The sequence below is a fragment of the Penicillium subrubescens genome, assembly GCF_028828155.1.
Source record: "Penicillium subrubescens strain IBT 31985 chromosome Unknown utg000002l_segment0_segment0, whole genome shotgun sequence".
Lineage (NCBI taxonomy): Eukaryota > Fungi > Ascomycota > Eurotiomycetes > Eurotiales > Aspergillaceae > Penicillium > Penicillium subrubescens.
Genome location: NW_026643152.1, coordinates 1,563,093 through 1,590,840, shown reverse-complemented (window position 1 = coordinate 1,590,840; position 27,748 = coordinate 1,563,093). Strand labels below are relative to the sequence as shown.

The 27,748-nt window shown below is 50.5% G+C and overlaps 7 protein-coding genes across 7 annotated transcripts; 4 read left to right on the top strand and 3 right to left on the bottom strand.

The window, feature by feature from the left end:
- Positions 1–1,484: 1,484 nt before the first annotated feature.
- On the top strand, positions 1,485–2,948 carry N7473_001953 (putative endo-1,4-beta-xylanase; the record flags this gene model as incomplete). Its single annotated transcript, XM_057147893.1, has 5 exons — positions 1,485–1,540; positions 1,603–1,759; positions 1,822–1,954; positions 2,008–2,121; positions 2,176–2,948. The coding sequence occupies 5 exons, from the start codon at positions 1,485–1,487 to the stop codon at positions 2,946–2,948; spliced, it is 1,233 nt and encodes a 410-aa protein (XP_057011547.1).
- Positions 2,949–3,713: 765 nt separating this feature from the next.
- N7473_001952 (DUF2841 domain-containing protein) lies at positions 3,714–5,378 on the bottom strand (the record flags this gene model as incomplete). The annotated part of the gene is made up of 4 exons (XM_057147892.1): positions 3,714–4,288; positions 4,340–4,525; positions 4,584–5,126; positions 5,180–5,378. 4 exons carry the CDS (start codon positions 5,376–5,378, stop codon positions 3,714–3,716), a joined length of 1,503 nt encoding a protein of 500 aa, XP_057011546.1.
- Positions 5,379–7,926: 2,548 nt separating this feature from the next.
- On the bottom strand, positions 7,927–8,127 carry N7473_001951 (uncharacterized protein; the record flags this gene model as incomplete). Its single annotated transcript, XM_057147891.1, has 1 exon — positions 7,927–8,127. The coding sequence occupies one exon, from the start codon at positions 8,125–8,127 to the stop codon at positions 7,927–7,929; it is 201 nt and encodes a 66-aa protein (XP_057011545.1).
- Positions 8,128–11,106: 2,979 nt separating this feature from the next.
- Positions 11,107–13,737, top strand: N7473_001950 (uncharacterized protein). Its single transcript, XM_057147890.1, has 2 exons — positions 11,107–11,943; positions 12,363–13,737. Exons 1-2 carry the CDS (start codon positions 11,706–11,708, stop codon positions 13,088–13,090), a joined length of 966 nt encoding a protein of 321 aa, XP_057011544.1. The 5' UTR covers positions 11,107–11,705; the 3' UTR covers positions 13,091–13,737.
- A 260-nt stretch (positions 13,738–13,997) lies between these two features.
- On the top strand, positions 13,998–17,847 carry N7473_001949 (putative nuclear serine protease HtrA2/Nma111). Its single transcript, XM_057147889.1, has 4 exons — positions 13,998–14,699; positions 14,774–17,074; positions 17,135–17,332; positions 17,395–17,847. Exons 1-4 carry the CDS (start codon positions 14,004–14,006, stop codon positions 17,566–17,568), a joined length of 3,369 nt encoding a protein of 1,122 aa, XP_057011543.1. The 5' UTR covers positions 13,998–14,003; the 3' UTR covers positions 17,569–17,847.
- A 732-nt stretch (positions 17,848–18,579) lies between these two features.
- On the bottom strand, positions 18,580–22,941 carry N7473_001948 (uncharacterized protein). Its single transcript, XM_057147888.1, has 5 exons — positions 22,601–22,941; positions 22,452–22,542; positions 19,792–22,386; positions 19,435–19,737; positions 18,580–19,374 (listed from the first exon to the last, which is right to left on the bottom strand). Exons 1-5 carry the CDS (start codon positions 22,777–22,779, stop codon positions 18,820–18,822), a joined length of 3,723 nt encoding a protein of 1,240 aa, XP_057011542.1. The 5' UTR covers positions 22,780–22,941; the 3' UTR covers positions 18,580–18,819.
- A 1,099-nt stretch (positions 22,942–24,040) lies between these two features.
- Positions 24,041–25,531, top strand: N7473_001947 (uncharacterized protein; the record flags this gene model as incomplete). Its single annotated transcript, XM_057147887.1, has 7 exons — positions 24,041–24,080; positions 24,239–24,262; positions 24,338–24,454; positions 24,522–24,553; positions 24,627–24,744; positions 24,805–25,001; positions 25,064–25,531. The coding sequence occupies 7 exons, from the start codon at positions 24,041–24,043 to the stop codon at positions 25,529–25,531; spliced, it is 996 nt and encodes a 331-aa protein (XP_057011541.1).
- Between the last annotated feature and the right edge of the window lie 2,217 nt (positions 25,532–27,748).

Sequence of the window (27,748 nt, the reverse complement as noted above, 5' to 3'; positions counted from 1 at the left end):
TACGTCGGCTACATTACCACTTCCGTGCCGATCCAGATGATCCTACTAGATCGGTAGCACGATGATCTATGACACCTCTATACTAAAATGCATGCTGCTAGGGCGTATCTGATACCCGTTGAATATTAACAGCATATTGTACATAGACATGCATTGAAATTCGATATAGATCAATCTCCTGTGTCCTGAAAGACACTACTTAGGACAGAAAATTGAATTCCTCATATGTAATGCGAGTCGCAAATTGTCAACGCCGAAGCCGCCTTTCTAGATTTAATGGATCTGAAGAGCTCCGCATGTTCTGGCCGTGAAAGTACCGGTCCTATTCATCCCAATTCATTATACGAGATCACACCTCCCTCTCGCGTATTTCTCCAGCCTTGGACCGGAAGGATTTCTTGGCCCTGCATCCCAAGCCAGATTGGCTTATAGTCGGTCTTGCTGAAGGATTCCAGGCACAAACACAATCTTATTCAGCCGACGAGGCCGAGGATATTAAATGAGGGGTTATCAATTCTATAGGCTGAATGCCTGTATCCTCAAGCGAACCCCTGCATGTTATGATGACGAAAAGCCGAAACCACAATAAGAAGTCCGGAGCTGGGGATCAACAGGGGATCCATAATTTCCCCAGATGTCAGCAATGACAAGGACAGGAACAACCATGATTCTTCACATTTATCCGGAAATACAAGCTAGGCGATTCATTTAGCCTTTCTTCAGGTCGTGGTAAATGCGGGGATAAGCATCTGCATGGGCCCTTTTGGAAGGGCATTTTTGCCGGCGTGACCAGGGTCGAAGACGGAGGTTCCTCCGCCATGACGATTGGGAGATTTTCCTCATATCATCTTCAGCCAAAGAACAATGTTTTGGATCGGGATTTTATTTTCAAAAATGTGTTTCTTTTGATATTATCGCCACTGGATCATATTATCTACCGGTCAACTTGTGGTGAAACGTGTTCATCAGCCTTAATCCAACTTGAAACGTTCGGGGCTTTTGGCCAAGTCTCCTAGCTCTCCTAGTTCCCCATGACCCCCCATCACGGATGGAGAGCCCATTCTAGTCAATGCGCAAACTCCGGTGCTACCCTTTGTCTTGGTTTCTCCATTGCCCTGTAGATGATAATCAATCCCACCTAGTAAATTATTTGAGGCTAAATGCAATCCATTTTTATGATACTCATGTTGAAGAATTGGATCTTGACGGAAAAGCGCCCATCTCACCAGCCCAAAGCTAAAGGATAATAACCATAATGCCTTGTTGTCTTTGGAATAGCCGCGACTCCGGCGCCACGGGCTAAAAGTCCGAATCTATGTGGATAGTAGTGGATTGCTAGCGTCCGGAGGAATTGTTCAAGGGAGCTAGTAGCTAGACCCTGTCTTATAAAGTCCAGTCAATGCCACTCGAGTCGAGTCTTTTGTAGAGACAAAGCAATTTTCTAGGTAAAATTATTGTTGATTATCATCTAATTGATCTTCAAGATGGTTCATCTCTCCGCTAGCTCTCTGCTTTTGGCGGCTGGTATTCTACCAACTCTGTGAGTATACAACACTTGGATTTGGGAAAACAAGTCAATTGGTGCTAACTAATAACGCCCAGCGCATATGGAGCTGGCTTGAACACTGCTGCTGTTGCCCTTGGCAAGCTCTACTTCGGTTCTGCCACTGACAATGGCGAATTGTCGGACTCTGCCTACGTCACGCAGCTCAGCAATACCCAGGACTTTGGCCAAATCACACCCGGAAACTCGCAAAAGGTGAATTGATTTTTCTGTACCTAAAGGCTTGGGGTCTACAATTACTGACAATTGCTTGATAGTGGGATGCAACTGAGCCATCGCAGAATGTCTTCACCTACACCAACGGAGACACCATTGCTAAGCTGGCCAAGACCAACGGTCAGAAGCTGCGATGCCACAATCTTGTCTGGCATAACCAGCTCCCCAACTGGGGTAAGAACTCCATATATTCTGTTAAGAAGGTCTCTATACTAAAATTATGATAGTTACCAGCGGTTCTTGGACGAATGCCACGTTGATTGCGGCTCTGAAGAACCATATCACCAACGTCGTTACCCACTACAAGGGACAGTGCTACGCATGGGACGTTGTGAACGAAGGTTCGTATCTCAAAATATGATTTCTCCAGGCAATCCATATCTAATATCAAATAGCTCTCAACGAGGACGGAACCTACCGCACCAGTCTGTGGTACAACACCATTGGCGAAGCCTACCTTCCCATCGCATTTGCCGCCGCTGCCGCCGCAGACCCCTCTGTTAAGCTCTACTACAACGACTACAACATCGAATACTCCGGCGCCAAGGCCACCGGTGCTCTCCGCATCGTCAAGCTAGTCCAATCCTACGGCGTGAAGATCGACGGAGTCGGTCTCCAGGCTCACTTCATCGTCGGCAGCACCCCCAGCCGCAGCAACCAGGCCAGCACCATGGCCGCATACACAGCTCTGGGCGTGGAAGTTGCCATCACTGAGCTCGATATCCGCATGACCCTCCCTTCGACTGCTGCCCTCCTCGCCCAGCAGTCGACTGACTACGCCAGCTCCGTCGGTGCTTGTGTTGATACCAAGGGCTGTGTGGGTGTTACTATCTGGGATTGGACTGATAAGTACTCCTGGGTTCCCGGCACTTTCTCGGGTCAAGGCGCTGCCTGCCCCTGGGACTCGAACTTTGTGAAGAAGCCTGCGTACACTGGTATCCTCTCTGCTCTGGGTGGCTCGGCCACTTCTACCGCTACGACCACTCTTGTTACGAGCGTTAGCAGTACTTCCACGACTACTTCTACTGCTACCACCAGCACTAGCACGTCCACAGGCGTTGCTCAGCACTGGGGCCAGTGTGGTGGTTCGGGCTGGACTGGTCCTACTACTTGTGCGAGCCCGTATACTTGCACCTACTCCAATGCCTGGTACTCCCAGTGTCTGTAAGGGGGTTTAGGTGGTGGTTGAGAAGATTTGAGTGGATTTATTTAGCAAATTGAATCTTTTTGTCCACTTTACTATGTCTATTACAAACCTGTTCCAATACAAGTTTTTGTTGTTGGTCAAAATTGCAATATCAATCTCTTCCATTCCTTTCCCAGATAAAAGAAAAACAACTTTTGTAGGCTACCGCCAGCGGAGCGGAGTCAAATTAAACCTGCAGGCGACAGTCACGTATTTTCTGGCTGTCTTTAGGTTTGGCTTATGCTAATGTCGATTTTCCAGATCGGCTTATATCCAATCAAAGCGTAGGCTCTACTATTCGGGCAGTTTACACGAATAGATCTATCAGATTTAAACCTCCGTAATCATCTCAGAGGTCACTACACGGCTAGTTTGCGGGACACGGCCTGCCCTCCCTTACAGATTCACAGTCTCGAACGTCTTTAGGCGCTCTTGGACGTGCCTATACTTTCCAGAGTGTTGATCTTTGGATATCAAATTAGCCATTACAAGGGTAATATTCACTGTGGAACCTTTCTGAGAATATGTCTGCTTTAATTGTTTGTTTTTGATTTCCAGTATATGGCTAAACCGGTCAACTCCCCGCCCTTTTGCAGTTCAAATCAACGCTCGCTTCAAAAAGAATCGTAAAAGAAAAACGTAACAAATGACAAATAACACCAAGTAAACTGCTTTCATGCACCAATGCCATAATCAAGGAGACTCGTTATCATAAGTCCGACGCCCAAGACCAACCCAAATTTTGTGTCAATTCTCAAAGTAGTACGGAAACGCATAGCTGTCCATGTGATCGCCAAATTGTTCAGCACCGGGCGGTGCTGTTGTCGGAATGACTTGGGTTGGAAAGCTTTGAAGCTCATCGTAGGTCTCGGGAATGTAAGGCTGTGAGCCGACGAACACAGGCGGGTAGTATCCCAATGTGTGAGCGTGAGGGCTTGTTGTGGTAGGTGGATGGTCAGCATCCACGCGGAGGCGTTTCCTCTTTAAGTCCTGTTGTGACATTGATGAGGATGGTCTGGGATCGTAATTGGGATGTATGGGTAGGTCTTGGTGGATGAATTGACTTGGGCTGTGGGAGGGAGGACGGAGGGCTGTTGGAGATAGATCTGAGGGTATGTCTGACGGGGCGAAGACAGATTGAGTAACAATGGTGCCCTGGGTAGGGCCGCTGCGGAGGACGATTGTTTCTTCGACTGTTTCTTGTTCGTGTGTCGAGGCTTCTTCTGTTGGGGAACTTCTTCTGCTGCGTGATCTTTCGCTCAGGGTAGCTTCCACTGCATCGGGCAGATTCGCTCGGGAAATCGACACTAGGGCTTTTCCATCTGGAATTGGTCAGCTTCTCTGCACAAACAGGGTCGATAAGGTAAAAATACCGGTCACTCCCTCTTGAAACTTCTCCTCCTCTTCTCGCACTCGGTAGACCTCGTCCAGTATCTGCAGTCGTTCCGTTGGGGAGATCTGTCGACGGATTGGTTGGTCGGCTTCTTTGAGTCTGCGAGCGGTAACTCCATGGCTGGTGTGTAGCTCGCATAGTATGTGAACTAGTAGTCTAATGCGCTCTTTTCATCTCGTCAGCAGCAAGCCAGACCTCAAATAGAATGTGACGTTCTCTCGTACCGGCCTTGGGAAGATGATCTGGCTCGCGATGGCTCACCCCTGAGGGCCACCATGGAGGCTTAGTTTCATCTGGCTCCAGCTGCTGCGTCCTGCCAGCAACAATCTTTCGTCCATTGTAGGGATAATTGACCTGCTTTCGAGGCTCCACAAGCTTGACGTATGCCTTTGCCAGGACTCGGCAGTTGGTCTGTTGCAGATTCTGGAAAACCTTTTCGTAGTACCGCTGCAGGAAGTCTTTGTCCCGGATTGAGATCAATGCTTTCTGGTTGCTTCTCATACTAACTTCTTCATTCCAAGGTCTTTGTCTGCTTTGTTGTTGTTGCTGTTGCTGCTGTTGCTGTTGCTGTTGCTGGAGCTGAAGTTGTTGCTGTCGCGGCCACATGGCTGGCTGGATCGTAGGCCTAGGGCCCATGGGGCCACGGTGGTGTCCATCGGTGCCTATAGTCTCTGGACTCTGGGTAGCACGGTTAAGTAGTGGCCGAAGCGCAACTTGACCACCAAGTGCCCTTTGTGGTGGTGAGGGCGTGGTAGCCCCAGCCTCAACTAAACTCAATCAGTTTCCACCGTTCTGGTTCTAACGGGTATGTGACACTTACCTAGAGAATGTGAGGTGACAGCTTCTCCAGACCGCGCCACAGCCTGTAGAAACGCATTCGTGACTCCAGGAGATAGAATAGCTTCCCGGCTATTTCGGATAGACGGAGAAGCTTCGTGGCGGAGATTCCCATCCCGATCGATGTAAATGAGGGCAAAGTGCGGGTATGCCAGCTCGTCTTGCTGGTTCTGCCTCGACATCGTGGGCGAGACCTATCGATCTCGTCAGTTCTTTCCTTCTACTACTGTAGCAGGTGGATGAAAATGCTCAAGGCAGAAAGGTAGATAATACCATAGAACACAAGTTCATCGACTGTGGCTCAAATTCCCACTTAGTGGGGGGATTGTCTAGGCTGAAGGCACTCCAGCCACAAAACGGAACAGAAGAAAAGGAGGGCTTACAGCCAGTGATCATTTCGGAAGGTGTGAGAAACATACGGCAGCATTGAAGGAGGAAACGAAGAGCTTTAGAGGCTTTTCATAAAGGAGGGTCCCACCGAAAACAGAGGGAGAGTCCACTTGGGATCCGGAGATTTATAGACCTCAGCCACTCCAGCCGGCCATTCTGTGGCGCAACCACAGGGGCAGACGAAATAGAAGTGTGGAGAAAAAAAACACAGCTCCTAGGAAGGAGAAAGATGGGCAAGATTGGCAATGGGAAAGGAAAAAAGCACGGACAGCCCAGAGATACAGTGATGAACCGCGCGCCCCCGGGGTTGGGCCGCTAGGGCGCACGCACTATGGCCGAATCATTCTGGCGGAGGTATTTTCCTTACCGTTAGTCTACCGCATAGCTGTAAAGTTGTAAAGTTGTATAGCCCCATAGTTGATCTACTATTATGAGAATTGTGTGGCTCGGTTGCTTGGCTAGCCCTTGCCAGTGCTTCTCTCTCTACAAGCCAGTGAGTAAATGAATGGCTGAGCTCCATAGATCAATAGATGTTGAGAAAAGAATAGCATGAATTCACTTCCTAGCTCATTGTATGTCTCTAATGGTACTACCTAGGGATCCTCTCTTGGTGCATACCAGACTAAATTAGTTGACGGACTCGGTACGGAATCCATTTGAAAGTACTGACTTGCTCTTACAAAGTCGAGTATCGTCTACAAACTGGAATTGTCAGGAATTAGCAATACCTAGCAATACGAGACCAGATTAGCATTGATTTGACAACTGCCGCTCACGATCCTCATTGGCAGCCAGCGACCCGTTCTATCGGTCAGACTAGATGGTAGCTCCAGATAGTCACACCAATACAAGCCTGTTCCAACCTTGAAGCAAGGCTAGTTCGAGTCCATTACGCTGGTCCCCGGTTGTGCCGACCTTTGGAATGCAGATCAGTGCCAGCCGTTGGATGACAGAAGTACGAAATCGTCGGTCTCAGACTCTCATGTGCTCTGTCTAGTTTTCTTGGATTTTCTAGTTTTCTCTTTTGAGCTTCATGCATTAAGATGGACCCCAGGGCTCCTAGGATAGGTGCAGGATAGCGGGTTTCCCGTGCCTGCAAGCCTCCACTCTCGAGGTGAGCATCGTGGACAGCTTGGATGCACAACTTTGTCACTGCTGTCACTCCAAGGATCCCGCATTTACCCTCATCAAATTGCCGGTGTGTGACTTTTCTGTCTCGATTCGAGCGAGCTGATTGAGAGTCCCACCTGGTTCAAGGGCCAGCATACGAAGATCAATGTTGGAGAATGCAGATGGGCTGGTGAACGTTAGGGGACTCAATAACACAATACGGCCCACAAAGGCACCCTTAGTTGCTCCGGCCCGCGTTCTCGCCATGCAAGACGATCAGATCGTCTGTGAATGTACGATCCCGTCCAAATTTCCACATGGTCTAGCTGCCATTTCTCTCGGTGTGGCTAGTAATGGATTTCTATTCTCGTTGTCTGCGCTAGTGTCTTGGTCCCACTGTCAGGGAAAGAGTCATTTGCACGAATAGTTGCTTATTCTACACTCTAGTCTCCTCATGGTCATCGGCCAGAACCACTGCCGTGGGACCCTAACGCGGTTTGGCGCTGACAGGGAAGCGATCAAGCCATCGATTGTGGCTGGAATTGGGTTTTGCAAGCACATTTGCGCTTCAGCAATGTCATGTGTGGTATGGTAGTTTTACCATTCGTGTCCCACAGATATTCACCGCTGCTGTACTTTAGTTCATGCATTGTTTCGGTTGGTTTTTCTAACGGTCTCTGTTCGCGGGATGTCTCCATGTTGGAACCACTTAGACCTGCAAGATGACCCCTTCTTACTCAATTAAGGAGTGGGCCTAACTGAGTACATAGAGCCATGGTTCTCAGTCCTGCCCATTCCTATGAATTATTCTCTGCATGACGGTGACAAATTACTCCTTGTGGTTTCTAGGGTAAAGCAACTCCAACAGGCTCCGCTTTCCGGTTACCAGCCGAGAGAAGCTATTGGATGCACAATTAGGTCTTACCGTCCTACCAGAAGCAAATATGGACATCGATGATCACAATATCCAATGGAATGGTCTGTAAACGCTGTGGCTTCGTCATCAGGTCTGTCTATTAACAGTAAACATCGCCCCGGACTCATGGCTGCACGGTTATGCAATGTGGCGGATGTGAATACGATACCCGCGAGAGGAGAGATCCTCGATCGAACTTAACCATGGATACCCCTGCCACTGAGTAAGATTTACTTTTTTTTCCTTTACTGTCTTTCTTTTCTTGCAGTAAAATTGACTACAAGAACTAGCCCAGATTCCAAATGCCAGTGTCATTAGTGCGCCACTTTGTGGCTGAGGGCCTTGTATTGCAGATCAACCACGCTCTTCGCCGTGAAGGGGAGATGATCCTTGCCGTAAGAACAGTACGAAGGGGCCTCCCCGCGAGGGGAGCTGAAACTCGAGAGCCAATGCAACACTCTCATGAACCGTGGGTGCCACAGTCGAGCCACATTTCTTGTCTCCTTGGTGGGCATAGTTTTAAGCTATCGTGTAGTTTTTGCCACCCAGGACCCGGGGGCCGGACCAGATTCCATCTTGCTTCGGCCGGACGGGTTCAACTCGGCCCAAATGGTGTGAACCGAGGATGTGAAATGGATTATTGGTCATCTACGCTAAGCGTCATAGATAACACATTTTCTAAACGATTGAGGAGGTCGTTATGACTACTTTTTTATGATGCATATTAACGGTTTTGAACCTGTCTCAAGGATAATTCAGCCACTCACCACTGGCACTCATGCTAAATAGCCCAAATCCCGGAGTTAGCGCCCCCACCAACAGGTAAGTGTTAAAGTGACAGCCTGGTTGTCGATCGAGGTCCGTAGTGACATGCACCCTCATGTCGGAGAAAGTTTGAAACCTTGGACCCCCCCACGGTCCGATCTATGGTTCGTCCCATAATTACTGTCTTGAATATCCTCAACTTCACTGGCTCAGAAACGCCGGTCAGATTCTTCCCCAATAGGCTTAATTTCCAGCCTCAAAAATCGTAGTTTACACACTACACTATTCAGCCGTTGCCAAATAGGTCTCGGATGATCCAGTGTGCTGGGAATGCCAGTGCCGAGAGGCTTTCCGCTGTCCTCTCGGTGTCTCCGATGTGTCGAACGAATGAGATTGTATCAAGGTCATGCCGTAACGGAGAACCCAGATCAAAGTTCTCCGGCTGCAAGTCATGCACAGGATGTGGGCCCTTTAAGTCACCCCCCAGTTAGGGTTGACAAATTCTTGTGCAGGGCGGGGTTTTCCTCATCGGGGGCCTTACTGGTTACATGTCATTACGAATGACAGAATATGGAATACTGTCTAGAGGGAGGGGAAGAAGCGATCATCTTACTGCTACTGGTGATAATGTGCCGCTTGACATGGTACTTTAGACATACTTCGATAGTTCACGCCTTTGACAGGGGTCTATTGCTGTTCTCAGGCTCAGCCTATCTTTCTACAAGTTCAAAGCAGAGAGGAGCGATCTTGTAGATCCGCAGTAGCGAGATTCGAAATATGGATGATTCACTAATAACCTCCTTTTCAGCGCTGTTCACCGCATAGACAGGCCTTTTGCATGCATCTCCAGCACCGAGTACCGGGATAATCACCTGTAGCTCTATGTAAGTACACGTAGTATATCGTGACTCCACGAGATGCATCTTTTTGTCTAGTTAATGCCTGTCTGCTGCATTGTACTAGTTGCCTCCTTGACAACCAGGCGGGCTACCCCAGGTCTAATGCGACAAGCACCGGTCCGTGCCTGGGCGGAAGTTCATCACCGTCGGTTCAAGCCCACTGTGGCTGGCTGAAAGGGATCCTGTCATCTCCTCTTTAAATTGTAGTCTTTTTCTTTTTAGTTGCCCCAGGGTCATACTTCCTCAACGAGCAGTTAGTAACTTAGTGTATAGTCGATACACGCAAGGAAAGGATCTCCAACTTGCATTTCCTGGAAACTGGGAAAAATGGATCCCTCGCAAATGGTCTGGTGTGGCGTCGGAGTGATTTCTATTGCTCCACCTGTGCCTCCTCTCTTAGCGAGCTGCAGGCTGCCCGTTCCAGATAATCTCCAATGAGTCCAATCAAGTCTGGTGGGCCCTCTTTTCATTTGTTTATTTTATTTTTGAAATTGGAATGATGCTATGTAACTCCGTACAGTATCGCAGATTTGGAGCTATCATTATAATTATCATTACGGGATTATTACCAATGCTGATCGACGTCACCTGCCAGGTGTTTTTACTGTAAATCTTTAAAAGGATATTATCATCTTGTAGATCGCGCTGCCGATCAAAAACCGCCTAATGGCGCTGCCACCTACGGCATTATTGAGCGCTTAACGGTCGGAATGTCTCATCTGATCTCAAATCCGCTCGAGAGATCGGGGTCGCCGTTGATTGATTGCCTAGGGTGGATAGATACATTCGACTCTACCGTGGATTGGACGGGTAGCTGATCGCACGGAGTAATTGCATGCATATCATGGAGTGTAGGCTAAGGCTCCTTCTGGTACAACACTCAACTACCGAGTCCTATTTTATACTTATGTAGAGTCTATTGTATGGGTGAGATTAGACATTCATGAGAGTATTGCTCTAATCGCTTCCTATTTAGACCAGACAAATCTGACCCTGCATTTTTGCTTCTCTTCAGACAATCTCGAGGGCTTGAAGGATTCATGCAAGGTGGGATTTGAATTGTTGCCTTACTCACCGCAAGGTGTTTGTCAATGGACTCATCGTGTGTCCGACTCATAAGAGCCAATCTCTGGAAAATGTGAGCTTGGCACTTGTTGGTTGATGCTCTAAATGGTACTACTACTATATTTGGTAGGGATGGAGCCTGAGGATACCTGATTACGCCACACAGCTCCACTGAGTGAGGCGCAGCAGCAGATGGTTCTGCGGCTGAGGAAGCTGAACTACCGTAAAGCCCAAAGTGCATACTTCCGCTTTTACGATTATTATTTACCGCTCGATGGACTTGATGCCACGCATATCTCCAGACAGATGGGAGTGGCAAGGGGGTTGTCACTCTCTTGAGCCAAAGGGTCTCGCCTGACCAAGCAGGCAGCAAGGGATTTTGTGTTCTCAATCAAATAGTTGCTCTTTTGTTTATTTGATCTTACATAGTATTTGCCTGCGTCCTAAGGACTTCAATAGACGTGTTGATGCCTGAGGTTTCAAATACACGTGCGGAGCATATTCTTAATCAGGACTAGCGTGATTATCACATGTCAGCGTGTAAGGGTAATTTTTGATACACAATAATACCTTGTAACAACAACAACAACAAAAACATGTGGCTGTCAGTCACTCACTTTTCGTTACACCGGACTGTATCGGGTATCGTCAATACACTCATACAACTCCCCTGGCGGTCTCGTGACTCTACTACTTCCCCCCCCCCCGGTCCATCATGAGCCATCTTCATGTCAGCAAGAAGACTTAAATCTCACCGATCTCACCCTGCGAAACACACATCATCTCCCGTCGATCTAGATTATTATTCACCGAGAACCACTTTCCACCTCGCACTACTTTCTTTTCCTCGTCCGGGGCCCGTGTCCCCACTCTGACCGAAAAGGCTCCGCTGCATTAGCCCGTCCGCCCACGGCTGATCGCTCTCAATCCGGACCACCCAATCCACCAAATTTCTGTCGCTGTCCCCGAGGACCACCTCTGTGACTCAAGCCAAAAGGTCGATCTCAGTTCGAACAACAACATCCCTTCCCCTGCTTGTCTCTTGCCTCGGCGGCCAATCATTGTCGCCCATTCGTTTGTTACTTGAGATCTCTGTGGTGTCCAGGCACTGTCAGCCACTTCTCATACAATAATCCTGAGCCCGCCCTATCCCTGGATTCCCCGTGAGGTCGTCCGTCCACCTCCCTCTCTCTGTCTTCGTCTATTTCCTGTCCGTGCGGCGTGCGTAATCTAAGGCGCTTTCCACCTTTCCCCGTGGCTTCCCTCGGGTCCAAGAGGCATCTCGAAGGGAAACAATTATATTGAGTGTACACCGACGCCCCCGGCTCCCCCTCTTTTACCGCCAAATAGCCTGGGGCCGTGATATGGTTCCTTCTTACACAATGGACCCCAACACTGGCTATCCCGCTGGCTATCCCGTGCCGACTCAGACTCCCCCGAACCAGATGCCCTTCTATCCGAATTCGATGCCCCAGTACCCCCAGTCCAAGACGCCTCTCCAGCCTGTCCAACAACAACAGCATTCCTTTGGTGCCATGCCCATGCAGCCGGGTGGCCCTGGGGGAGCTATGATGCCTACTGGCTATCCCCCGCAGACATCTGGTACGTGGTCAATCGTTACTCACCCCTTTTATGTTGTGCCCCTTCATTATGATTTGCCAGACATGCCCATCGCCTTTTTCCTGGCGGGGTCGACCCGTCGCTTTGGAGCATTTGTTATCCAAGAGCCTGGATCCGCTTTGAGTTTTAACATAGAGAGGGTGCCGAACTACCCTCCAGTCCCTCGTTCCCCTCCCTCTTCAGACGGCGCATCGCCAATCAGTCCTTCCCTTCCCCTTGAGAATCCTGCAGCTACGATGGATCCCTTTGATAGTACCAGCGCAGCTGTCCTACCAATGGCTTCTTGGCAAGAATGCGCGCCACGATTCGCGCGATCTGGCTTGATCTACAGGCGGGAGGGTTCTCTGGTGTCGAGCTTATCTTGAATTGACGTCTGACCGCTAACCTTCTATGACCGATAGTTTCTATGGACGCGTTCACATCACCTTTCACCCAACCTCCCCTCCCCGCCAACATGACCCCATTCTCTCAGCCAGGCACCATGCCTAATGGACCCTCGGCCGTCCAACAGGCATTTTCTCAAAACATGGCTTCGATCCAACAAAATAACCTCCTTGCCAACCAGCCGAAGCCTCCTCAGATGAATTCTCCCCAGATACCTCAAACCAGGACCCCAGTTCAAGCCCAATCCCCAGCGCAATATCAAGCCCAAGCCCAGGCTCAGGCTCAGGCTCAAATGGCGGCCCGTGAGAAGGCCCGCGTCACCACCCTGCTTGACATCAACACGACCCTATTACAGGAGGTGGTCAATCTACAAGCATCTGGAAAGGCAGGGACAGCATCCCCTGGTGATGCCAACGCGTCTCCAACTGATCAGGGCGGGGATGCTGCCAAGGCACAGGGCTCCAAGCCAAGTCCAGAGTACATTGAGTGCATGCGCCGACTTCAGGCCAATTTGGCCTACCTTGCAACGATAGCCGATCGCGCGAAGAAGTCGGGTGGTGTTGCCCCTCAAGCTCCAGCGATCATGACACCTCCTTCGAATGTCCCCGCTGTTCATGACCTGTACACCAAGTTGAACGAGCTTTTCCCACGAACGGGCAAGGGCTCGACTCCTCAAACGCTCAGCCCAGGTGGTATGCAAGGCAATGGCGGGCCTAGCCCATCGCCAGTATCGGAAGTGGTCTGAAGAAGATTGTGAGGTTTGTGCCTCATAAATTGTCCTCGTGAGCAAGCTTCTCGTCTTCTCTGGTACTGCTATGATCTTCATTTCCCAATCCCGTCTTGTCAGGACGGGTAAATCGGAGCACGATGCCCCCCCTTCCTCCTCCTTTGGCATCTCTCCACACATGAACATCCGAATGGAGGAAGAACCCTCAGGAGCGGCGCCACCCGTCCATTCGGCGGCCCGTCCTGTCTGCGCCACCCCAGCGAGAGGTCCTGCCCAGCTGGTTGGTACATTGGTGTGGTACAGCGTACCTCATCATGTGGAATGTTTGCGCGCTCTGGCCACATTCAAGAAAAATAGAACTTCCTATCTAATCAGGCCATGCAGATGAATCCAGCCAGAGAGCCGCCTCGAGTATGGCTACTGTAATCGTTGTTTCATCTGATCTTTTGCTGGAGGCTTTTTGACATGTCCATACCTCTGCTTCATTTGTTCATTATGCCATGCGCCATGACTTTGGACGAAGTTGGGGGGAACTTCATAATCCTATGTATTCTAGTTAACTTTAAAAAGATATGTCTCAGTTACTACATGAAGCTTTGTCTAGCAATAGTTAATCATGTGGCGTACATCCATGGCTGCATAGATATGGACATGAGCAATCTGATCTCCAGTCCCTAGCAGCTAGTAATCTATGACTGCATTTCTTATAGAATGAAGAATGTCAATATCTGACATATTACCCTAGATTTGATATGCTTCTAAGCTATAAATTCCGAGTATCTACTGCAAATATTCATGTCTCTAGCTATACTAGTCATTCTGCACGGATCGGCGCTCGTTAGGCGCGTGGCTCGGCCATGGGATCGTATCGTGTGCTGCCTCCCGCACCCAATCAGCTCTTTTCCTCCACTCCGCCTCTTTTGCAACGCGAATGTCTCTGCTGCTATTGCGCTGCAGACAAAGCGTACAAAGCCCTCAAAGCCGTTCGATCGCTGCTGCTGTTGCTGCTTCTCCTGCCTCTGCCGTGCATTGGCCCTTGATCGCGCCCCGACTTTCTCTCGATCCATCACCTGCGCGTCACTTTTGCCCACCCTCGATTCCATCGTTTCGCTCCATCGCGCTTTTCCACCAAGTTCCTCCAAGACAGTGCAAACTAGCTTCTCAATCTCTCCTTCATCGCCCGTCGTCGCTCTCAAAGAGCATCATGGACGCTAGCGGGGACATTGGCTCCAAGCGTAAGCGCAGCGCTGTCGCTGGTGCTGGTGCTGTGGAGCGGCCTGCAAAACACCTCAAGCCTGAAGGTTCGGTGTTGACTCCCGGTGACTCTACTCCGGCCAATGGAACTGTATATGATGTGGAGGAGGAAGAGGATGACTCGGGTCGCTTGTTGCCTCTTGCGCCTGCACAGGCAGATTCGCCCGAGTGGCAGGCGACTATTGAGTCGGTCGTGAAGAGTGTGGTCTCTATCCACTTTTGCCAGACCTGTTCATTCGATACCGAGCTGTCAATGAGCAGTCAGGCTACCGGTTTTGTGGTTGATGCCGAGCGAGGGTACATTTTGACTAACCGCCATGTGGTTGGTGCCGGTCCATTCTGGGGTTACTGTATTTTCGATAACCATGAGGAGGTAAGTCAGAGAGCCTTTGTCAAAGAAAAAAAAAACTTCGATGGTCTGGATACTCACTGTTTCTGAACCAATAGTGCGATGTCCGCCCCGTCTACCGAGATCCTGTACACGATTTCGGTATCCTCCAATTCGATCCCAAAGCCATTCGTTACATGAAGCTCACCGAGCTCAATCTCCAACCCGAAGGAGCTCGAGTTGGTGTCGAGATTCGAGTCGTTGGTAACGATGCAGGCGAAAAGCTCAGTATCTTGTCCGGCGTCATCAGTCGTTTGGACCGCAATGCTCCAGAGTATGGCGAGGGTTACAGTGATTTCAACACGAACTACATCCAGGCTGCGGCTGCGGCCAGTGGTGGCAGTTCTGGCAGTCCCGTAGTCAATATCGATGGTCATGCTGTGGCTCTGCAAGCCGGTGGACGTGCCGATGGTGCTGCGACTGATTATTTCTTGCCTCTGGATCGTCCGCTCCGTGCTCTGGAATGCATTCGCCAGGGCCAGGCTGTCACCCGTGGCACCATCCAGACCCAATGGATCCTAAAGCCTTTCGACGAATGCCGTCGTCTGGGCTTGACACCAGAGTGGGAAGCCGCTGTGCGCAAGGCTGCTCCCACCGAGACCAACATGCTTGCCGCTGAGATCATCTTGCCCGAGGGGCCTGCGGATGGAAAATTGCAAGAGGGAGATGTTTTGCTCCAGGTAAATGGTGAGCTACTCACGCAGTTCGTCCGCCTGGATGGTATCTTGGACTCTAGTGTGGGTCAGACTGTCAAGTTGCTGGTTCAGCGAGGAGGCGAGGACCTCGAGGTGGAGTGTGAGGTTGGGGACCTCCATGCAATCAGCCCCGATCGATTTGTGACCGTTGCTGGAGGTACCTTCCACAATCTGTCGTACCAACAGTCCCGGCTGTATGCCATCGCTACCCGCGGTGTGTATGTCTGCGAGGCTGCTGGCTCGTTCAAGCTTGAGAACACCTTGTCCGGGTGGATCATCGACTCGGTCGACAAGCGGCCAACTCGCAACCTGGATGAATTCGTAGAGGTGATGAAGACCATCCCAGACCGCGCCCGTGTGGTCATCTCGTATCGTCATATTCGGGATCTGCACACCAAGGGGACCAGTATCATTTACGTTGACCGTCATTGGCATCCAAAGATGCGTCTGGCCGTCCGCAACGACGAGACTGGTATCTGGGACTTTTCGGACCTGTCTGATCCGATTCCGGCAGAGAAGCCTGTTCCGCGGAAAGCGGACTTTATCCAGCTGGATGGTGTGAGCCAGCCTGCCGCCGCCGAGATTGTGCGTAGCTTTGTGCGAGTGTCCTGCACCATGCCCTTGAAGCTTGATGGTTATCCTCAGGCCAAGAAAACCGGCTTCGGGTTGGTCATCGATGCCGAAAAGGGTCTGGTTGTTGTCTCAAGAGCCATTGTGCCCTATGACCTCTGTGATATCAACGTGACAGTCGCTGATTCGGTCATCCTCAGCGCAAAGGTTGTGTTCTTGCATCCGCTGCAGAACTACAGCATCATTCAATATGATCCCAGCCTTGTGCAGGCACCTGTACAGAGCGCTCGTCTCAGCTCTGAATACATCAAGCAGGGACAAGACACCATTTTCGTTGGTTTCAACCAGAATTTCCGTATTGTCGTGGCCAAGACCGCGGTGACTGATATCACTACCGTATCAATCCCCGCCAACGCCTCTGCTCCGCGGTACCGCGCGATCAACTTGGACGCCATCACGGTGGACACTGGATTGAGCGGACAGTGCACCAACGGTGTATTGATCGGTGAGGATGGTGTCGTGCAGGCCCTGTGGCTGAATTACCTCGGTGAACGTACTCCAAGCTCTCACAAAGATGTCGAGTACCACCTTGGTTTTGCTACCCCATCTCTCCTCCCGGTGACTTCCAAGATCCAGCAGGGTGTCACCCCCAAGCTGCGTATCCTGAACATGGAGAGCTATGTGGTGCAGATGAGCCAGGCCCGTATCATGGGCGTCTCGGAGGAGTGGATTCAGAAGGTTGCTCAAGCCAATCCTTCTCGCCATCAGCTCTTCATGGTTCGCAAGGTGGACTGCCCGCCGGCGACTTTCACATCTGATGTCGACAGTTTCCAGGAGGCTGATATTATTCTCACACTGGATGGCCAGCTCGTCACGCGTGTGTCGGAGTTGGATGTCATGTATGAGAAGGAAATCTTGGAGGCTTTGATTGTTCGGAATGGTCAGGAGATGCGGATACGCGTCCCCACCGTTCCCACTGAGGATCTTGAGACTGACCGCGCTGTTGTTTTCTGCGGTGCTGTCCTGCAGAAGCCCCACCATGCTGTTCGTCAGCAGATCTCCAAGCTCCATAGTGAGGTCTACGTGAGCGCTAGAGTATGTCAACCACACCCCCATTCTAGGACTTTACTTCCATGTTACTAACCATTCAAACAGAGCCGCGGTTCCCCCGCTTACCACTACGGACTTGCGCCTACGAACTTCATCACCGCGGTCAACGGCGTCTCAACCCCCAACCTCGACGCATTCGTTGAGGAAGTGCGTAAGATCCCTGACAACACCTACTTCCGCCTACGTGCAGTCACTTTCGACAACGTCCCATGGGTGGTTACCATGAAGAAGAACGACCACTACGTAAGTCAACTGTTTTTTCTCTGCTTTTTCCCAGAACCGCATCACTAACAAACACCTACCAGTTCCCCATGTCCGAATACATCAAGGACCCCTCCGTCGAAGCTGGCTGGCGCACCATCTCCCACGACAAGGTCGAGGGTGTCGGCGCCGCCTCAGACGCCGCAAACCTTAACCCCGACGCCATGGACGAAGGCGGCGAGGCTGGTGGAAGCGACGTGGAACCTGACATGGAGTAGTCGGTACTCACCCCTCTCTCTGTCTTTCGGGTTAGGTTGACTTCCTAGACACAATTCACGGTCTCCTGGGCGGCTAGTCTTGTCTTGTATTATATTTGGTATCGGCGGCGTGACCGGTTGGGGCGGGTGTAGGTTGAGCTTGGTCTGGCTTACTTTGATCGTGCGTTCGCTTTGGAATTGAGATGTTCTTTTTGTACATGATCGGTCTGTGATCTGGGGGTAAAACTAGTGTGGACATTCTGTATGGCCTTGAGTTAGGTCTAAAATATGCATCTGGTATTGAATCTAAACATTATTTGGTCGTATTTACCTGAGTATTGGTCCGATCCATTGGGTACCTAAGGGTCCATGCAATTGTTATTTCGGTGTGATGGTTCAACTCCAGTCCAGGGCTGGTGGTCATAGTACCTAGAACGCGGAGATAGGCAGCCTTTTGCTAGCTGTCTGTATATTTTACGTTCCGTGATGAATTATTTATGATCGACATGAGGTGAGTTAAAAATGTCTCGTCTGGTTGTTCTGATTCGAACCAGATGTAAATATATAGTTGATGGAACCGACATTCTAGGGCAGGGACCATCGAAAAACATCCATAGAACGGACTTAATTGAACAGCTGAGAGTGAATGGATTATGGTATGATACCATGGTCGATAAATGAAAATTATTTACTAGAGTCGAAAAAGCGCAAAAAGAAACGCCTCATCGTATACGGTTGTAAGAGGGAAGAGCCAAAAAAAGAAAATATTGTGCATCATCCGTGAATCGAACACGGGCCTCGTCGATGGCAACGACGAATTCTACCACTAGACCAATGATGCTAGTCAATGTAAAGATGCAAGAAATAATGTTTTATGAACTAAGCCCACACTCGGTATGTTAAATCGATGCAGAAACGACACCAAAGTCATCCAACACAGCCTGGAGCATCGAAGTACGAAGCCCACTAACTGGGAGTTTATTGTAGGTGGGCACGGACCGACCCTATACTGATACTCGACAGGATATTCATGGAGGAACAATCCAACAACTTCAATTGATGAACATATGCAGACCGATGGATGCTTGTTATGCCACTGTAGTGACCTCCCTCCCAAGCAGACTAATAATGCAAGATAACGCCAGTAAATTAAACCACCCCAACACCAAGAACACCATTCCAGTTGCAATATTAAGTCCCAACCGCTGCTGTCGGATATAAACAAATAATACACCAGCCAAGGATCCAGTTGTCCACCGATAGGATAACTGTCTATTGCTGGAAAGACCAACCACCATTGAGTCGGAGTTTTTGCCGCTCAATACGATCCTTGCGAATCTCCTCCATAGTGAGACCATCTGGACCGTTCCAGTTGGCACTACTGGTGCGGTCGCGGTATTTTTTGATCTTCTTGTCGGCCTTGAAGGTCTCCTCGAGGGAGAATGGTGCAATGGGACCGAAAATGGAGTCGACTTCCATTCCGTCCTGCTCCCGCAATAGACCCTCCAGCTCTTTGGGTTGAGCCCATTTAGGCACCGGGAAAATCTCGGAGTCTGAATCATCCTCGTCTTCGCTGTCGGTGGCGATTTCTGGGAGGTGGATGTTTTCCCCACTCGGGTACTTTGGTGATGGCTTTGCGGCAGGTGGAGGTCGCTGAGCAGAGCCAGGTGCGGTAGCCTTCTGTACGGCCGGAGGTGGCGCGTGGTTTGGTTCCGCAAAAGGAATCTTATTGTTTGTATACTTCGCCAACTCCGAGGGGTGAGCAGGTCGTTGAGGCTGGCCGGTTTTGAAGATCGAAGAGCCAGACTGTCCAAACATAGACGGCTGCTGTGATACATCATTAGAATAAAACGTTTCATTGACCTGTACAGAACATGTTGAGCTTACCTTGCGAATATTTGACTGACGGATCGGAGGGGCCATCGTAGGCCGCAATGGCTGCATAGGATTATGCTCATCCTCGGTCTTACGTCGCTTGGCCTCACCCGAAGGTTGGACATTGTTGGGATTGGTAACTGCAACTCGATAACCCGATTCCTCATCCAGATTCCTCTTGGGTGGCTTGGCGGGGTTCGGTGCTGGAGGATTGATGGGTCGACCGTAGCCCAAGCGAGATGCTGGCCTTGTCGCACCCAAGTCATTCCGTTGAGAGGACTGCGATGCTGTCTTCTCGTGTTGAAGCATGGGAGCCTGGGATTTGTTAGTAAAGAGGCTCCCCCCTCTAGTAACGATCATGAAACTTACGTCACTGCCTGCCTGCACACTGCCTTGTCGCACGTGTTTCCGAGCATTATTCTCCTGTCGTCTCCTCTCAATTGCCCGCATATGGGCAATCTTCTTGGGATCCTCTGAAGCAGAGAGTTCCCGCTCGGCTCTTTCTCGCTCAGCCTCCGCTTGTCGCCGAGCCTCCTCTTCTTGCTGTTTCTGGTAAGCTCGTTTCCGTTCTGCTTCACGCTTCTGCTCTTCCTTTCTCTGCTCCTCCTTCCGGCGGACCTCCCGCTCCTCTTGCTCTCTCTTCTTCCGCTGTGCTTGCGTTTGGCTCGAGACAGAGCTCTTGAAGCTGCTCGCCGAAGAAGCCGTGTGCAGAGATTGATTGCTACCTTTCTTTTTCAAAGAAGTGGCTTTGGGGGCAGGGGCAGAGACCGCAGGAGGTGCAACAGACTCCTGGCTATTCGAAGTCATGGAGGAAGGTATAGGCATTGGACGAGAGAGTGTGCTTCCGACACGAATGGAAACAGGCCGGGGGTTGGGCTTTTGGGCTGGCTCGCGGGTGGGTGGCTTGATGCGTCGATCATTCTGCTTCGGCTGGGGAAGACCAAATCTCGACCCGTCGTGAGCGGACTCTGGCTCACGCGATTGCTGCCGTTGTGACGGCATTGGACGTTGGGCGGCACTGGCGGGCCTTTCTTCTGGCTCAACAGATGATTTATCTTGCATTGCCTTGATTTGCAATGCCCGCTGCTTTTCCTTCTCACGTGCTTTTTCCTGTCGGATCTCTTTTTCCTCTTCATCTCGCTGGCGATCTTCTCGTTCCTTCTGTCGACGCTTCTCCTCCCTCTCAGTGGAGCTCCGCGTCCGACGACCTTCTTGTCGCGGAGGGCTGGAGATCTGACGAGGCTGAGGTTCGGATTGACTGTCCTTGACTTCTGCAGCAGCATTAGCTTGTTGCTGGGAACGAAGGCGTGGCTGTTCGGGAGACGAAGACTCGATTCTTGTCGAGCCACCCGTGCTTGTGAATAAGCCCTTAGCGGACTTCATGATGGATTGTAACCTCATTTTCGAGGCGCTGAGGGGCCCCTCAAAGCGCCTCGGGGATCCGGTAGGGGTAGTTGATGCTTCTGATGCAATGTTGGAGACAGAAGCCGTCTTGTGGTGACCGTGTGGGCGTGGTGAGGAGAAGATAGAATATGATGACTTGGGACGTTCTGGTTCCGTGGACTGCTGCTCCACAGCGGTTGTCCCAACCGATTTACTTGGTGATTGACTAACATCGAAGAGCTTCTCCATCACGTCTGTGGTTTTGCTCTTTGCGAGGTCGAGTCGCTGTGGTGAACTCAGAGGCCTGATCCAGTCATCAACCTCTATTTCGTCAGAATTCTGTAGAGAAGTGGCGCGTTCTGTCTGGGCCAAAGGTTCCAGTTTTGTTTCAGGCTTCGCTGCAGGAAGCTCCGGATATGGAATCTGACCAGCGGATGGGCCAGCCATCGCAGCGATTGACTTCTTGGGTCGGGATGGCTGGAGTTTTCCGAGCATACTGATCCTCTCATGAAGGCTCTGCGTCGACTTCTGGTTGTGTAACTTGCTGACCTGATCCACGTCCATGATTTCTTCCGCTTCTTTCTCGTCATCCAGATCCTTTGATCCAGCGTCAGCCATCTCATCGTCCACCACTGCTTGGGTCACTCTGTGCCCTGCTGAGTGCTTTCCTAGGAGACTAGGGCGGCCAGTAGGGTTCAGCTTTGAAAGATCAATGTGGGAAGTGCGGGAGCGCCGCGAGCCCTTCAGAGGCTCCCGAGCTGGCAAAGAAGCAAAGTTCAAGCTGCTCTTTCGCATGGGGAATCGTCGTTGGGGGGTGGAACCATCGGACGGAGAGCCGATATCATCGAAGTTGTCGTCGAGAATCGTGTCCTCCTTGACTACATCTTCCATTTCAACTTCTGGGCTTGGAGGGCCTTGCTTCTGGGCTTCCGAAACCTTGATCTTCGACAAGGTTTCGTCATCATCTGACCTTTCTGTCAATTGTTGAACAGGCGGGCTTTCTTGCCGCTTCTCAGCAGCTGCGACTATCTTAGGCTTAGATTGAGTCCTGGCTCTGGGCGTCGAATTCGACTCTGATTCAGGAGCCTTAGAAACGGATTCTTGTGGGCGCATGGTGCGTTCATTCGTTGGGGTTGGGTCCATGTTCAGCGGCTCAACGGTTTCCCCACGCATACGAACGTCCTCCTGCGCAGAGTGGAAAGAATCCTCCGTTGGTTGCGGTTCAATCGAGACATCCCCCTGAGAGCTCAATACCACAGGCTCGTCGGCCTCAAAGGGTTGCGTGGATGTCTGGGTCTCTGGCTGTGTATCTGGCAGAACCATTTTATCGTCGTCCGGCATTCCATGATAGCCCGAGTCCGTGTTGTACTGCGAGAAAGAATTCAAATTCTGGGTGAGGTCGGGATATTGGGGCTGCAAGCCCTTTTCCAAAGTCTTGGCGCGAGAGGCAGCGGGAGAAGGTGCGGATGCGATTCCCGTCGCATTGGTTTTCGAGACGACACGATGAATGAAAGGACTGGGACTGGGAGCTGCGTTCTTCTCCACGCGTTTGTGAGCGGACGAAAAGATCTCACTCAGCGGCTAAGGAAGGGAGATTAGCTTCACTACGGCCATCTTCACCACTCTAACTCCGGAGGAAAACCCACCACTCGATTCTCTTCCACATTACGCTTCCGGGCCGTTCGTGGAGTCTTGCCTCTCATCTTTCCTGGCGTCTTAAACACATCGGTAAAGTTTCTGCGCCAATAGTGAGCAATGAGGCGAATGCCCGCGAGATCGAACGGTCGCAACTCACGCTTGGCCCTTTGAGAAGATCTCGGCCATATGTTCATTCAACCAGTCCATTTCATGGCGAACGGGGTATTCCACTTCTTCCAACTCCTGCTCAACCAAATCGGCCATGTTTTCTTTCTCTGCGGCGATCCATGGGGCCGAGCCGACGGGCTTCTGAGCCCTTGCGCCAGCGGCGGCCATGATGTAAACAACGCGCTGCGGGCAGCGGGGTCAAAAAGGTCGAATGGCGCAACGAAAATTAAAGAAATGCGCAAGTTGAAGATTTTATTAACGGTAAATAAAGCCCATTGGGATCGTTAGTGGGGAGTGGGAGGTGGTGGGTTTGTGGGTGTTGGAGTTGGTCGAGAATGAAGGTGGTTTCGAGATCAAAACAGACATCCCAACGGGGCAACGCGTGGTGGTGCGGGCTCACGTGATCTGCACTTGGCCCGTGCTCTGGAGTATAGTCGACTCGATTCTACACATGCTTCCATGAAAAGATCATTTGAAATGACAATATAGTATCCTGGGTGTATTTATCATATGTTTAATTTATTTATAGACGAAAGAACATCGAGCTAAGCATCGCTGCTTATCAAGAGGCGACAAAACGTGGTTGCCCCGCAAGAAAGACTAACAATCCCTTTCCCCGATTAATAGCATGATTTAACAAGCTTTAATTCGCCTACATGGCGACAAGGCTAAAGAAATTGAGAGCTTGAAATCGTGATTAGCCAGCAAATCAATCATTCCAATGTGTATTTGTACTTGATCTACTCACAGATAGTAGTAGCCTTGGGTTTCTAGATGACGAGATATACAATCATTCGCGAGCGATCCATAGCTACTCACCTAAAACCTCGAGCTCTCCCAAAAAAGAAAAATATGGTCTTGGGTTAAGTAAGATATACGAAATCTCTGGACAGGTTTTGTGAAAGCTGTCCAGAGTACTTTTGATCAATCCTGGCTAGGCAGCTATGCTAATATTGGCGGAAGATGACGGAGATTGAGTGGTGCTTCGACAAATTATGACGAGATAAGGCACGACCAGCATGGATCAGGTCTCTGAGTAGTTCATGGGATTTTTCATGAAAAGGGTCAAGCCCTGTTAGCTTGCGAGTAATGACCAAATTCCTCGTAACCAGTCAAGATCCACCTGTATACCTGTATCTACCTTGGAAACAAGTAGAAGGCAATTGACATCATCAGTTTGTCTAGTCGGCAGGAAAACGGTCCAGCCTTTTGGGTCTTGGCGGCCGCACATGACAATCGGCAGTTGCAGTTGCATCACACCAAAACAATTCGGCCCACTGCCCATCCTACCCTTATCGTTCCTTTTTTCTCTCTCTCCTTCTCCCTTCCCACCCCTCCAACTTTGCTCTTCGAAGCTTGAATTCCATTCTCTCATCTCTGCTATTACAACCCCCCCATCACCTCTGTCAACTTGAATCCGATTTTCGCCATGGCCGACTCTGGTGATGTGAGCTACCCTAAGACGGGCAGTAAGGTACGTCCCCTAACAACCGACTCTTCCCGACTTTTGCTGCAGAGTGATGCTAATCAGCACTTTTTGATGCAGTAACTCCTACCTATTCTTTATCCACATAATCCGGAAAGATCCAAAAACACGTCCACTGACTCTGGATTTTCCCGAGTCTAGGCATTCGCGAAGCTGTTACAAATGGTATACTTACCCCCGTCGCGTGAACAGGGAGATGTTGTGGCCTGACCATATCCGTCTAATACTTGCTTTCTCTAGGCCCCGTCGTCGATAACCTCAAGGCAGAGGCTTCCAAGACCTCCAGCGAGTTCCGCGACCTGAAGAACGCCCGTGTCACCCCTTCGACCACCACTAGCAATGGCCAGCCGTTGACCCGTACGTGCTCACGACCAGGAACCGACGCAGACAAATGGAATTGGGAGGGATGCTGATGTTTGTGCAGACTACCACTCGCTGTTATACAGCTTGTTGAGCGTGAGTTTCACTCGAGTCCCATTCTGCCATTTTAATCCCCTATTTTTTTCTGACCCCTCCTCTATCTTCACAGTGGGAACAACCTCGTGCGACCGCCGTTTCTTATGCTACCGTAATTGGTTTCATTTTCGCCGCTCGTTATCTGCCTCTTCTTCGCTGGGCCTTCAAGTTCCTGTACATGTCGCTGGGCTGTGAGTTGGTCGCGTGACCCGTGGGTATCCGATGGGAGACGAACTGACCCGTTCTTGCAGTGACCGCTGCCGTTGAGATTGCCGGTCAACTCATCCTCAAGCAAGGCATTGCCAGCTCTTTCCGCCCTCGCCGCTACTACACCATTCCCAAGGAGACCCAAGAGGTTATCCTGGAGGACCTTTCCCAGCTGTTGGACTTTTTCTTGATTGAGTTCCAGCGCATTCTGTTCGCCGAGAATGTCGTCCATACCGTTGCTGTATGTGATCTTGTGATGTGCAATATGACAAAAGGAAGGATTCTGATATGTTGTGTCTCTAGGCTTTCACTGCTGCCTTCACTGGCTACTGGCTCGTCCGTTTCGTTCCTCTCTGGGGTCTCGCCGTTATCTCCGTGACCGTTGCCTACCTCGGACCTCTCGTGTACATCAGCAACCGCGAAATCATCGACGAGCAGATCAACAACCTTCAGGAGATTATTAGCTCCCAGACCAACCAGCTCAAGGATCTTGCCGGCGAGCGTACCTCCCACGCCACCGGTGCCCTGAAGCAATATGTGGGCGAGTACAGCCACAAGGCCCAGGAGTACATTGGCCGCCGCTCCGCTTCCCCCGAGATGACCAAGGCCCCCGCCCCCGCCAAGACCGAGCCTGTCTCTGAGCCCACAATCAAGACCGAGGACTTCCCCGAAGCCCCCAAGCTCGAGCCCATCCCCCAGGTGGTTGAGTCTGTAGAGACGGCCGAGCCGGCTCCTGCGGCCGCGGAGAAGGAGCCTCTTTTGGCTCTGTAAACGAGCAAGTCCTATCTTCGGGCTTGATCGGTTGTCAATCATGATCAATTCGATGATAATGGAACCCACTTTTGGAAACCATTTTTTTTGCTCACCGGATATGTTTTTGACGACACGCAGGAATGATGGTGAGGCTCTTTCATTTGCTCTCCGGGTATGCTAGGATGAATGTATATTGGGCCCTAGCACTCCCTCGTTCCGATGAGGAACAACCACTTTCCCCAAAAACTTCGTGGAAATGCCCAGACGATGAATTGATGTTCATGTCTTCTGTGCTTTCCTTTTTTTACCTTTTTACTTCGTTTCTTCCCTGTTCTTACCCTTATTCTGTCTATTCCGTCTTGTTGAAACCCGCATCGCTTTTGATTACTTCGTTTCGGGTTCATATTGTTTTAATGCAATTGTCCTATGAATAATTCCACGACTTTGACGTTTGCCTACCACCTACCATACCCATCCTCAGTTTCGAAAACCACCGTAGCGTAGCTCTCGACCCAGATCAGATCCCGATGTAACATTCGGGTCCTCAAGCCTCTCTGAACCACCAACCCTCTCCAAAGCTACTGTAGTCCTGTGTCCTGTACAAGGGTAAGCCGCGCCCTTTTATCAAAGAATGAACCACCAGCTTCACGCTGGTACCGCGCTTAAGCCCTCGACTCGACCGACTTGGGCAAGTGTTGTCTTCGAGCCTGCGGCTGCGCGCGCAGGCCTAGTCATGCTGTGCTGATCCTTTGGCAAGTCCCGTAGAGTAACGGTTTCCCCGCGCGTCGTGTGAGGCGAGATGACCGTTGAGTTTCATCGCGGACGGGGCTGTATGCTGTTAGGTGTTGAATTTCTGCGCATCGTAATTCGGGCTAGGTCTGTTGGCGGCGTTACTTCCTTGGTATGTATGCGACGGTTCTCGGCCGTAGGTAATGAGACTCGTCTTGTTGTAACCTTGTCTTCTTTATGAAGGTTTGCTTACCCCGGATGTGTATGTGTGATGTTGTACGGTCCTTCTAGACTATATCTGAGTACCTGACCTTCGAAGTACTCACTAGTATGCACCTCCCAAGGCCCGAGCCCTCGTAGTAACATCTCGAATAAGACCTCTTACTTTCCCTACCCCTTTTCCAAAAGCCCAATAGAGTCAAAACACAGACTCACACATACCGCTTTTTGAGATCCAATAGCCTTGGCCATTGTCGTTGTCTTGTCTTAGACATTGGTACCCCAGCCTCCTTAGTATGCCACTTCTAGTCCCAGACTCGTCGTGTTGGGCTGAAGACCAAGCGTAGAGCTGCCTGACGATTCTATGAGCATGACTGGTCTAGTTGTGATGATGAAATTGACTGTTATGGTTAGCTTCTGGAATCCGTCAAGTGTACGAGATACCGTAACGGTGGAATATAGAACTAATTCTGCCGTATGCTAGGGAGAAATTCGGTAATAGCGCTTCTGGCAGATCTCGACTGCATGGGGCGAGTGAGGACAATGGGGAAAATATTACAGAACGGACTGGAATGGAGAGAGTCAGTGTGGTATACTGGGATCACCCGCCTGAGTACGGAACAGGATCGAAAAAATGGAGGAGTTTCTTTGCCGCCACCAACGTGTCGTACCTCTGCAAAGAAGCATGCATGGAATGTTCTCTAAATTTTTCTTCCGAAGAGTGCAGCACCCATTGGGGGAGGATCAATCTGGAATAATTTTTCCCCCGTGATGTCAACTAGATGCAGAGCTCAAAGGGCGGTCTCCTCGGATACATCTAGGGCTGTACATGTACATCCTTTTGTCAATGGAAACTGGCGGTAGCCGAGACGCATGTCTCTCCTGTACACATATGGTTCAAACCCGATGGACAAAGATGCTTTTGAAAGAAAGAGTCCTGGCGTTTGTGAGAGGATGAACCGCATGATATTTCTCTTTATCTTCTTGTATGGACTGGCATTTTTGATCTTTGATCTGGTCAGAAGTTTATCTCAGTGACAGTGTAGCCCACTGCTAGACCGAGAAAGATTCGCCTACAGGATATGTCGCTTCCCGCGATACAAGGAAGAAGTTGGCCCTGCAGCTTGCCGTGGGTCTCAGGCCTCTTTGATGCCCGGATCGACGCCTTTGAAGAGAAACGCGCTCTGATTAGTGTTGTGACAGCCATCTTAATCGTCTGATGGCTGCACTGGTCCACTTGATTTCTGTTTAGTTCGTAATTAGCTATTCAGTATAGCATCGATAGCG

Bases quoted from the DNA above. Each gene is read 5' to 3' on its own strand.
- N7473_001950 (XM_057147890.1), top strand. From the start codon at position 11,706: ATGGTTCCTTCTTACACAATGGACCCCAACACTGGCTATCCCGCTGGC. The intron at 11,944-12,362 runs GTACGTGGTCAA...TATGACCGATAG, and splicing joins CTATCCCCCGCAGACATCTG to TTTCTATGGACGCGTTCACA.
- N7473_001948 (XM_057147888.1), bottom strand. From the start codon at position 22,779: ATGGCCGCCGCTGGCGCAAGGGCTCAGAAGCCCGTCGGCTCGGCCCCA. The intron at 19,738-19,791 runs GTAAGTTTCATG...AACAAATCCCAG, and splicing joins GTGTGCAGGCAGGCAGTGAC to GCTCCCATGCTTCAACACGA. The intron at 19,375-19,434 runs GTAAGCTCAACA...GATGTATCACAG, and splicing joins GTCAGTCAAATATTCGCAAG to CAGCCGTCTATGTTTGGACA.
- N7473_001949 (XM_057147889.1), top strand. From the start codon at position 14,004: ATGTCTCTGCTGCTATTGCGCTGCAGACAAAGCGTACAAAGCCCTCAA. The intron at 14,700-14,773 runs GTAAGTCAGAGA...CTGAACCAATAG, and splicing joins TTTTCGATAACCATGAGGAG to TGCGATGTCCGCCCCGTCTA. The intron at 17,075-17,134 runs GTATGTCAACCA...CCATTCAAACAG, and splicing joins AGGTCTACGTGAGCGCTAGA to AGCCGCGGTTCCCCCGCTTA.